This window comes from Mobula birostris, chromosome 11 (assembly GCF_030028105.1).
Source record: "Mobula birostris isolate sMobBir1 chromosome 11, sMobBir1.hap1, whole genome shotgun sequence".
Lineage (NCBI taxonomy): Eukaryota > Metazoa > Chordata > Chondrichthyes > Myliobatiformes > Myliobatidae > Mobula > Mobula birostris.
Window position 1 is genome coordinate 5110841 of NC_092380.1, and position 12309 is coordinate 5123149.

Sequence of the window (12309 nt, forward strand, 5' to 3'; positions counted from 1 at the left end):
GAAACGGCGAGGTTGTCACCCGATGCGCCACAAGGCGCGGAAACGAACAAGAAGAAGTGACTATCAGGTAACTCTACTTGACACAAGGAAGTTTAATGTCATTTCCTGTACACAAGTATAAGGAAAACAAAAAGTTGTTACTCTGGATCCAACACAGCATAAAAAACTGTAAGATAAACAACACAATAAGAATATTAAAAATGTAATAATATTGGAACTGTTGTTGACTGAGACACTGGAGCAGGTATTGACCTTTACAGAATTACTTACTTGTGGTGCCTGTCACCTCCTCAGCAGAGCTCTGTGTGTTATTCAGAGTTACTGACCGTACCGATAGTTTGTACTGATCTCCAGGATGCAGGCCTGTCGCTGTGAATGTTGTCTCGCTTTTATTTGTGTTTCCGTTATCAATGGGAGCATTCGTAAGAGTAGTGACTATGACCTTGTAAGTATAGCAAGAGGCTCTTGTATCAGTTGGCTTTGTCCATTGAATTGTCAATGAATTTGTGGTCCTGGTTACCACAGACAGTCCGGTGACTGGTGATGGATCTGTTAAGAGAAAAGACAAGGGATGGTTAATTAGTGTGAGACATCCTCCAACATGATTGCTCTGGGACAGTGTGACCTTTTCAAGGTGAGTGCTATTCTTTGGCTCTGTGTATGGATAAGTGGTGATCTTACTGTCAGACAGAAATATCTGACATCATCTGGCATAAACTTGATCAAAATCTGCATTAATATTCGTGGATGTTAAACTAAGTGATCACCATTCTATGACTTAACCCACCTTTCCCAATATTCTTCATTTCATTCTCAAAAATGAAATTAAATTTCTGTTGTCAAATGTGCAAGTACATTGCAAATTGTTCTAATACTCTGCTTGTTGAAGTTCAGCCAAACTTCATTTCTGAAAATCTAAGCATTGCTCATCACTCCGTACTGTTCAATCACAGACCACCACAATTAGTAACAAGAGAAATCTGCAGATGCTGGAAATCCAGAGCAACGCACACAAAATGCTGGAGGAACTCAGCAGGTCAGGCAGCATCTATGGAGCATCTAATGCAGTCGACATTTCGGGCCAAGACCCATCTTCAGGACTGAGAAGGAAGGGGGAATATGCCAGAAAAGAAATTTGGGGAAGGGGAAGGAGCTGGCAGGAAGGTGATAGGTGAGCGAGGTGGATGGGAAAGGTAAGGGACTGGAGAAAAAGGAATCGGAAGAGAGAGGAGAGTGGACCATGTGAGAAAGGGAAAGTATTGGGGACTTAGGGGGAAGTGATAGGTAGGTGAGGGTAGGGGCAAGGTCAGAGTGGGGAATAGAGGAAGAGGGTGGTGGGAGTGGGTAGTTTTTCTTCGGGAAGGAGAATTCAATATTCATGCCAGCAGGTTAGAGGCTACCCAGACAGAATATAAGGTTTTCTCTTCCATGCTGAGGGTGGCCTCATCACGACACAAGAGGAGGGCATGGGCATGGACCGACATGTCAGAACTGGAATGCCAATGGGAATTAAAATTTTTGGCCACCGGGAAGTTCCGTTTGTGGCAGATAAAGTGGTCCCCACAATTAGTTCTCATCTTTTGATACCTCTAGTTCTTTTTTGTATTTAAACTAAATTAAAGAAAAAGGAAATGAAGCTGTAGTCCATACAGCAGCTAAGATGGATCCATAGTGTACTAAACCATCGCTCAAACGGCCCGGCCCATGTTGTGAAGAGCTGAGACCTGAGACTCTTTTCTGAGCTGGGTGAATCTGATGCCCTCTGCTTGCCGTCACCTGTACCTCAGTCAATACATATTATTACGAACTGTGACTATCTTGTATCGCCAGCCAGTGGGGTAGTGACATCCGCAACAGTCTTGAGACGAGTGGTCCCAGGCTCAAATTTGGCCATCTTCTTGCACACTTCCCATCTCTGCTGGGTTGAGTATCAAACTAACAACTCGACCTCATAAAAAACAGACAAAAATGTGAAAGAAACGGCGGAGCTGTTACCAGATGCGCCACAAGGCGTGGAAAGGAACAAGAAGAAGTGACTATCTTGTAACTCTACTTGACACAAGGATGTTTAATGTCATTTCCTGTACACAAGTATAAGGAAAATAAAATAGTTGTTACTCTGGATCCAACACAGCATAAAAAACTGTAAGATAAAGAACACAATAATATGAAAATATAATAATATTGGAACTGTTGTTGACTGAGACAGTGGAGCAAGTATTGACCCTTACAGAATTACTTACTTGTGGTGATTATCACCCTCTCAGGAGAGCTCAGTGTAACCCCACTTTTTAAAAAAGGAGGGAGAGAGAAACCAGGGAATTATAGACCAGTTAGCCTAACATCGGTGGTGGGGAAAATGCTAGAGTCAGTTAAACAGATGTGATAACAGCACATTTGGAAAGCGGTGAAATCATCGGACAAAATCAGCATGGATTTGTGAAAGGAAAATCATGTCTGACGAATCTCATAGAAGTTTTTGAGGTTGTAACTAGTAGAGTGGATAGGGGAGAACCAGTGGATGTGGTATATTTGGATTTTCAAAAGGCTTTTGACAAGGTCCCACACAGGAGATTAGTGTGCAAACTTAAAGCACACGGTATTGGGGGTAAGGTATTGATGTGGATAGAGAGTTAGTTGGCAGACAGGAAGCAAAGAGTGGGAATAAACGGGACCTTTTCAGAATGGCAGGCAGTGACTAGTGGGGTACCGCAAGGCTCAGTGCTGGGACCCCAGTTGTTTACAATATATATTAATGACTTGGATGAGGGAATTAAATGCAGCATCTCCAAGTTTGCGGATGACACGAAGCTGGGCGGCAGTGTTAGCTGTGAGGAGGATGCTAAGAGGATGCAGGGTAACTTGGATAGGTTAGGTGAGTGGGCAAATTCATGGCAGATGCAATTTAATGTGGAAAAATGTGAAGTTATCCACTTTGGTCGCAAAAACAGGAAAACAGATTATTATCTGAATGGGGGCCGACTAGGAAAAGGGGAGGTGCAACGAGACCTGGGTGTCATTATACACCAGTCATTGAAAGTGGGCATGCAGGTACAGCAGGCGGTGAAAAAGGCGAATGGTATGCTGAGGAAGAGGATTCGAGTACAGGAGCAGGGAGGTACTACTGCAGTTGTACAAGGCCTTGGTGAGACCACACCTGGAGTATTGTGTTCAGTTTTGGTCCCCTAATCTGAGAAAAGACATTCTTGCCACAGAGGGAGTACAAAGAAGGTTCACCAGATTGATTCCTGGGATGGCAAGACTTTCATATGATGAGAGACTGAATGAACTAGGCTTATACTCGTTGGAATTTAGAAGATTGAGGGGGGATCTGATTGAAACGTATAAAATCCTAAAGGGATTGGACAGGCTAGATGCAGGAAGATTGTTCCCGATGTTGGGGAAGTCCAGAATGAGGGGTCACAGTTTGAGGATAAAGGGGAAGCCTTTTAGAACCGAGATTAGGAAAAACTTCTTCACACAGAGAGTGGTGAATCTGTGGAATTCTCTGCCACAGGAAACAGTTGAGGCCAGTTCATTGGCTATATTTAAGAGGGAGTTAGATATGGCCCTTGTGGCTACGGGGATCAGCAGGTATGGAGGGAAGGCTGGTGCAGGGTTCTGAGTTGGATGATCAGCCATGATCATACTGAATGGCGGTGCAGGCTCGAAGTGCCGAATGGCCTACTCCTGCACCTATTTTCTATGTTTCTATGTTTCCATGTCTCTATGTGTTGCTTCCTCAGGATTTTTTTGTTTTGCTTTTGATAGACAGTGTGAAGCTGAACACAAATTTGTTCAATATCATCATCCCCTCAGAATTAATCACCAAGCTCCTGAAATGAAGGCTTTGTACTTCTCTACAATTGAATCATCGACTTCTTCATCGGGAGATCGCAGTCAGTGTGGACCAGTGCCAAGATCTCGTCCTCGCTGACAATCAACACAGGAGCATCTCAAGGGTGTGTATTTAGCCCACAGTTCTACTCTCTCTACACTCTGGACTGAGTGGCTAAGCACAGCTCCAATGTCATATATTTATAAATTTGCAGATGACATCACTGTTGTTGGTGAATCTCAGATGGCAATGTGGAGATGTGTGGGGGTGGAATAGACTGGTCAGTTGAGTGATGTTGCAGAAACAACCTTACACTCGAGAGCAAGAACAAGAAATAGCTTGTGCACACTAGGATAGGGAAGTCGGGAAAGCACGCAACAGTCCTCATGTAAGAAGGACTTGTTTAATTCAATTTTGAAATTTTATTAATGTAGTATAATTTTGAATTTATAATCATATAGTTTTTAATCTATGAAAATATAATTATGAACTACCCTGTATATAATTAATGTTAATGATAATAATCCATAAATTTATAAAATAATAAATGTATTATAACTTTACTTTGAAACATTTTAGAGCTTCAACGCATTTATGGCGTCAGTGTTTCATGTTACTACACTGTTACAAATTGTAACAATAGACACAGAATGGATTTTGGTAGCTCATTAGTAATAAACTGCCAGCCCACAGAATTATGAAGACATTTAAGCTTAAAGAGTTATGAAACGTGAAGAGTTTCTTTATTGTTCAGTATTTCATTATATCCTTCAACTAATAAATAAAATATAAGGTATGTAATTTTTCTAAGTTCATTCGAAGTATTTGTAGTATGCATGTTAGGCAAAAAAAAATTCAATGTGCCATGCAGTTTTCAGACTGTGTAAACCTCAGAGCAATGCTCAGTCCGCGAAGCTGTAAAAGTATTCAAGGGAACATTGGAAGATATCAAATTTCACTTTATAATGAACAAAACGGTGATAATGAACCTTATTTTGATTCATAAAGATTGCCTAGATTCTGCTGTATAGGAAAGTCAGTTCTGTGAGAGTGCTATCCTGTTGCAAATGACAGGGTTGCAGGTGGGAATCTGGTCTTGTAATACCATTTATGTTCACTATGTCTGCAGATATTTGAGGGCACGATTATATTTGAATTCATAAATGCAAAGCTCACAAGAAATCACAGTGAGAATTCTGCCAGTACTAGCTGGTTCTTCAGAAGTCCCTTCTTCAGGACTGGAAAGGAAGGAGGAAGATGCCAGAATAAAAATGTGGAGTGGGGAAGCCGGATAGCTAGAAAGTGATACTTGAAGCCAGGTGGTTGGGAAAGGTGAAGTCCTGGAGAAGAAGGAATCTATTGGGACTGAAATTGACTGAGGGTTTGGAACAGTTACTGTCCCTTCAAGAATTACTTACCCGTGGTGCTTGTCACCTCCACAGAAGAGCTCAGTTTGCCCTCTGGAGTTACTGACTGCACTGATAGCTTGTATTGAACTCCAGGATCCAAGTTTTTCGCTATGAATGTTGTCGCACCTTTACTTGTGTTGGTGGTTGCAATGTGAGTATTTGGAAGAGCAGTGACTTTGATTCCGTAGGTATAGTTAGAGGCTCTTGTATCATTTGGCTTTTCCCATCGAATTGTCAATGAATTTGTTGTCCTGTTTATCACAGACAGTCCAGTGACTGGTGATGGATCTGTTAAGAGAAAAGACAAGGGATGGTTAATTAGTGTGAGAAACCCTCCATCATGATTGGCCTTGGATTGTGTGACCTTTTCAAGGTGTGCGCTATTCTTTGGCTCTGTGTATGGATAAGCATTGGCCTCACAGTCAGACAGAAATATCTGAGATCACCTGGCATAGATATAATTAAAGACTACCTGAAGTCTCTCCCATAGGAGAGTGTGTACTGTGAGACTTCTGCACTGTTGGAGAATACTATTAATACTGGAGATTTTGAGAATATCAGAGGATTTTAAATTAAGTGATGGTCATTCGATGACCTAACACACCTATCCCAATAACAACACATGTAAAATGCTGGAGAAACTCAGCAAGTCAGGCAGCACCTATGTAAATGAATAAACAGTCAACATCTTGGGCTGAGACCCTTCTTCAGGAGGGGAAAGGAAAGAGGAAGATGCCAGAATGAAAAGGTGGGGGAGTGCGGAAGCAGGATAGCTAGAAAGTGATAGTTGAAGCCTGATGGTTGGGAAAGGTAAAGTTCTAGAGAAGAAGAAATCTAATAGGGGAGGTGAGTGGACTGTAGCAGAAAGAGAAAAAGGAGGGAATTTCTTAAACATAAAATACTCTGCAGATGCTGGGGTCAAAGCAACACGCTGGAGGAACTCAGCAGTTTGGGCAGCACCCATGGAACCGTGGAATTTCTTTTCCCGGAAGATGAAATTGATTTTCATGCCATCAGGATGGAATTTCAATATTCCCAATATCCCAATATTCTTCATTCCGTTAATTCTCAATGTGAATTTGAATTTCTGTTGCAAATTGTGCAAGGGTCTTGCAAGTTGTTCCAGCACTCAGTTCATTGAAGTTGAGCCAAACTTCATTCCTCAAAAGCATGGCATGAATTTTCACTCCATGCAGCTCTGTCTTTGACCAGCTAAATCCATTTCAGTGACCTCACAGTTAGACAGAAATATCTGATATCATCTGGCATAAATATGATTAAATTCTCCATGGAATCTTTCCTATGGGAGAAGGTGTACTGAAAGACTGCTGTACTGTTGGAGATTTCTATGAACACTAGATACTCTGGATGTTGCATAATGAACCAGTTTTCATTAGGGTGCTTCAGGTAAAGGAACCCGTAAGAGACAGCAATCATACTATGAGACAATTCACCTTGAAGCTTGAGAGGGAGGAGCTAAAATAAGACATATCAAGATTACAGTGAGGTAAAGAGATTTACGGAGGGATCAGAGAGAAGCTGGCCAAAGTTGAGCAGAAGAGGGTGATGGCATAACAGCAATGGCTGGAATTTCAAGGAGCAATTGGGAAGGTGCTGGACAGATAAATCCCATAGAAAGTTGTTCAACATGGTTACAAATTGTTTCAACATGCTGCCTATTGAAGATGAGCCAGATTTCATTCCTCAAAAGCATGTCTTTATTTTCCACAATACACCGTTCATTCCTGGATCTGCATGACTAGCTTATGTATTTTAATCACTAATTCCTTTTGATATTTAACCTAAACAACCTGCCATTGCATGAAATGCACCAGCGGTTTCTGCATCAGTTAAGGTGGATGTATAGCTTTTTAAAGCATCACTTGATCTTCCAAATTCATACTGTGAGGAATTGAGCTTCTTTCCCCACCTATGCTAATCTGATGCCAATCCAGTCTGCCTTTTGATTGCCGTCACTGGAGCCTCAGCCAATAAATATTTTGATGAGCTGTGGCTCCCTTGTCTGTGTCTCCAATTCAGTTTGCCCTTGGGTTGTTGTTGTCTCTATCTCAGGCAATTATCCTGCTTGGTTAATAAGTTGCCTTCAGGATCATCACTGGCAAAGCTCCCAGTGCATGGGAGTGTTGGGGGTTTGGGTCCCTCATGTTCTGCTCCTTCTGTAACTGTTGCAAATAGGAGCCAGGCCTCAAAAGGTTAAATATTTATGTTTACTCTGCACGCACAAAATGGAGGCCAAACTGTAACTTTTGTTCAGAACTGTCAAAACACTGTGTGGTAGATAAGGACACACAGTGAGGGTTACTCCAGTCTGGTTCAGACATTGGAACTGTTATTGGATAAGGCACTGGAGCAGCTACTGACCCTTATGGAATTACTTATGGAATTTTGGACCCTTATGGAATCCACAATACCCTGAAAAGGGAGAGTGAGCAGCCAGAAATTCTGGTACATATTGGTAACAACAATATAGGTAGAAAAAGGGAGGAGGTCCTGAAAATAGAATACAGGGAATTTGGAAGGAAGTTGAGAAGCAGGACCTCAAGGGTAGTAATCTCGGGATTGCTGACTGTGCCACGTGACAGTGAGGACAGGAATAGCATAAGTTGGCGATAAATGTGTGGCTGAAGAATTGGGACAGGGAGCAGGGATTCAGATTTCTGTATAATTGGGACCTCTTCTAGGGCAGGTGGGACCTGTACAAAAGGTACAGGTTGCACTTGAATCTGAGGGGGACAAATATCCTTGCAGTCAGGTTTGCTAGAGCTGTTGGAAGTGGTAGTTAATACGGCTGGGGGAATGGGAACGAGTATGACAAAGCTGAGGATGAGCCAGCCGGTTTACAAGTAGATGATGTAATATGTAATGTGAATGTAAGGAAGGACAAGCCAATGATTGGGTATAAATGCAGACAGAGCAAAGAGTTATGTTGTGCCACAGAGGCAAAATTCATATGGACGAAGAATGCAGGACTGAAGGTGCTAAACTTAAATGCACATAGCATGTGGAATAAGGTGGTCAAAATCGTGGCACAATTAGAGATTGATCCATATGACATTGTGGGCATCACTGAATTGTGGCTGAAAGGTTATAGTTGGGAGTTTAACTTCAAAGGATGTACTTTGTATTGAAAGGACAGGCAGGAAAGCATAGGTGGCGGTGCGGTAAGAGATGGAATTACTTCTTTAGAAAGAGGTAACATAGGATCAGAGAATCTTGAATCTTTGAGGGTGGAGTTAAGAAACTGCAAGGGTAAAAAAAAACATTCTGGGAATTATATAGAAGCCTCCAAATAGTAGCTAAGATGTCGGGTTGAGGTTGCAAAGGGAGCTGGAAAGGGCATGTAATTAGGGTAATGAATGACACGTTAGTAATAGGAGACTTCAATATTTAAGGCAATTGGGAAAATCAGGTTGGTGTCAGTTTGCAAGAAAGGGAATTTGTCGAATGCCTACAAGATGGCTTTTTAGAGCAGCTTTTGCTTGAGCCTTCTCAAGGAAAGTCTATCTTAGATTGGGTGTTGTGTAATAATCCAGATCTAATTAGGGAGCTTAACATAATGGGACCCTCAGGAGACAGTGTTCATAATAAGATTAAATTCATACTGCAATATGAGAGGGAGAAGCATTAATCAAATGTGTCAGTATGGCAATGGAATAAAAGTAATTACAGAGGCATAGGAGAGGAGCTTGCCCAGGTGGATTGGAAGGTGATACTGGTGGAGTGGATGGCAGAACAGAGGTGACTGAAGTCTCTGGGAATAGTTCACAAGGCACAGGATAGATATGTCCCACAGAAGAAGTAGTTCTCAAACTGCAGGGGCATATAAGGTAGTAAAAGTGAGTGGGAGGTTGGATATTGGGAAGTTTTTAAAATCCAACTAAAGGCAACTAAAAAAGCTATAAGAAGGGAAAAGATGAAGTATGAGGGCAAACTAGCTGATAATATAAAGCAGGACACTAAAAGTTTTTTCAGTTATATAAAAACTAAAAGGGAGGTGAGAGTTGATATTGGACCACTAGAAAATGATGTTGGTGGGGTAGTAATTGGAGACAAAGAAATGGCAGATGAACTTAATAAGTATTTTGCGTCAATCTTTACTGTGGAAGACACTAGCTATACGTCATAGGTCTGTAAGAGTCAGGGAGCAGGAGTGAGGGCTATTGCTATTACAAAGGAAAAGGTACTAGGCAAATTGAAGTCTTAAGATGGATAAGTCACCTGGGTCAGATGAACTACATCCCAGAGTCCTGAAAGAGGTTGCTGAAGAGATAACAGATGCATTGGTCATGATCTTTCAAGAATCACTTGATCCTGGCATGGTACCAGAGGACTGGAAATTTGCAAATGTCACTCCACTCTTTAAGATAGGAGGAAGTCAAAAGAGAGGAAATTATAGGTCAGTTAGCCTAACCGCAGTGGTTGGGAAAGTGTTGGAATCCATTATTAAGTATGAAGTTTTGGGCTACTTGGAGGCTAATGATAAAATAAGTCAAAGTCAGCATGGTTTCTGTGAAGGGAAATCTTTCCTGACAAATCTCTTAGAGTTCTTCGAAGAGGTAACAAGCAGGGTGGACAAAGAAGAGGCAGTGGATGTCATTTACTTGGATTTTCAGGAAACATTTGATAAGGTGCCTCATATGAGGTTGCTTAACGAGATAAAATCCTCTGGTGTTACAGGAAATATACTGGCATGGATAGAGGAATGGTTGACCAACAGAAGGCAGCAAGTGGGAATAAAGGGGGCCTTTTCTGGTTGGCTGCCAGAAACTAGTGGTGTTCCTCAGGGGTCAGTATTGGTACCGCTACTTTTCACATTGTTTGCCAGTGATTTAAATACTTTGTGGCAAAGTTTGCAAATGATGTGAAGATAGGTGGAGGGGTAAGTAGAGTTGAGGAAGACAAATTGTAAGAATGGGCAAAAAATGGCAGATGAAATACAGTGTTGGGAAATGTATGATAATGTATTTTGTTAAAAGGAATGATAGTGCAGACTATTATCTAATTGGAGAAAATTCAAACATCAGAGGTGCAAAGGGACTTAGGAATCCTCATGCAAGACTCCCAGAAGGTTAATTCACAGGTTGAATCTGTGGTAAAGAAGGCAAATGCAATGTTGGCCTTTATTTCAAGGGGAATAGAATATAAAAACAAGGAGATAATGCGGAAGCTTTCATCATGGCAGAGCATACTCGTGGGCTGAATGGCTTAATTCTGCTCCTATGTCTTATGGTCTTACTTACTTGTGGTGTTAATTAAGTCCTCAGCAGAACTCCAACTGCTCTTCGGATTTACTGACTGCACTGATAGATTGTATTGATCTCCAGGATCCAGGCCTTTCACTGTAAATATTGTCTCATTTGCCTGTGTGTTGTTGATCCATTCATGACTATTGATAACATTAATGACTGTAATTCTGTAGGTGTAGCTATCGGCTCCTGCATCATTTGGCTTTTTCCATTCAATTATCAATGAATTTGTTGTCTTGTTTACTGCACACAGCCCATTGACTGGTGATGGATCTTGTAAGGGAAATGCCAAGGGATGGTTAATTAGTGTGAAGATGCCCTTCAGCCTGAATGTTCTTGGGCTGTGAGTCCTCTTTAAGGTGTGTGCTGTTCTTTGGCTGCTGGGTGTGTCGGCTATGACCTCAACTTTAGACCATGGGAAAGAGTGCACTGTTGGAGGTTCCTCTTAATAATAGGAATAATCTTTTTTTAAATTGAGATATGGTGTAGAGTAGGCCCTTCTGGCCCTTTGAACTGTGCCGCCCTGCAACCGCCAATTTAACCCTAACCTAACCTAATGATCAATTAACCTATCAACCGGTAGTCTTTGGACTGGAGGAGGAAACTGGAGCACCCGGAGGAAAACCAAGCGGTCACAGGATAAACATACAAACTCCTTACAGGCAGCAGTGGGAATTGAACCTGGGTCACTGGTTTTGAATGTATTCCTCTTATTCAATGTTAATGACCTCGGAAAAGTGATCGTCCCACTCCACGGCAAGTACTGACCTGAAGCATGAACTCCGTTTTATGTCCTACAAGTACTAACAGTCCTACCAAGTAATTACTGGTCTATTGATCTCCTATTGATAACAGTCTTTAAAATATCAGTGGATGTTATACAAAATGATGATCATCTGTCCCACCGATCACTGTTCCTTTGGTTCCCAAAAGGTTATTCTAATTTCTGTTGCCAATTGTCTACCCTAATATGGGTCTTCAGAAAAGGATCTGAAATAAATCTCATCAATACTAAAGAGGGAAAATTAAAAGGTGGACAACTTTGTACTACTCTTAGGTTTTGAGAAAAACTAAGATTGCACATTCTTATATTAAATATATGAAAACTTTCAGATTTCTGGGTTCTTTCTTATCTGAGCTATGTGCAGGACACACCTACTTTCTATTTTAATATATCTTTAAATAAGGAGAATGAGGGGAGATTTTATAGAGGTATATAATATTCTGAGGGGTGTGGATAGCTGAAGGCATGCAGGCATTTTTCCCTCTGGTTGGGCGAGACTAGAACTAAAGGTCATGGGTTAAGGCTGAAAGGTGAAGTATTTCAGGGGAATCTGAAGAGGAAGTTCTCCACTCAGAGGGTGGTGAGAGTGTGGAACAAGCTGCCAGCAGAATGGGTAAATGCAGATTCAATTCTGACACTGAAGAGAAGTTTGGGTAGGCACATGGGTGAAAGGGGCATGAAAGGCAATGGCCATGGGAGCAGGTAGATTGCGCCAGGCAGAAGCACATGTTGGCATGGTCTAGATTGGGCAAAGAGCTAGCTTCTGTGCTGTAGCGCTCAATGATGCAGAAGGAGGTCATTCGACCCAATGGGTCATTTACTAGTTTCCAGGTAAGCAACGGCATCACACTAAATAAGACACAAGAGCAGAATTAGACCATACGGCCCATCAATTCTGTTCCGCCTTTGCATCATGGCTAGTCTTGGATTGGATCCCCCCTCTTTATTTTCCTTCTTCTCAGCAATTCCCCTCTGATTCATTTTGTCATTAAACTACTTTAAGTTTACACC

At 41.7% G+C, this 12309-nt stretch overlaps 1 protein-coding gene across 1 annotated transcript in view; it reads right to left on the reverse strand.

The window, feature by feature from the left end:
* LOC140205388 (receptor-type tyrosine-protein phosphatase H-like) overlaps positions 1 to 12309 on the reverse strand; it is an 87259-nt gene that overhangs the window by 65050 nt on the left and 9900 nt on the right. The window contains exons 3-4 of the mRNA XM_072272979.1: positions 5257 to 5535; positions 271 to 549 (exon numbers count right to left, since the gene is read on the reverse strand). Coding sequence (XP_072129080.1) covers positions 271 to 549; positions 5257 to 5535 — 558 coding nt within the window. The remainder of the gene's footprint in view (positions 1 to 270; positions 550 to 5256; positions 5536 to 12309) is intronic.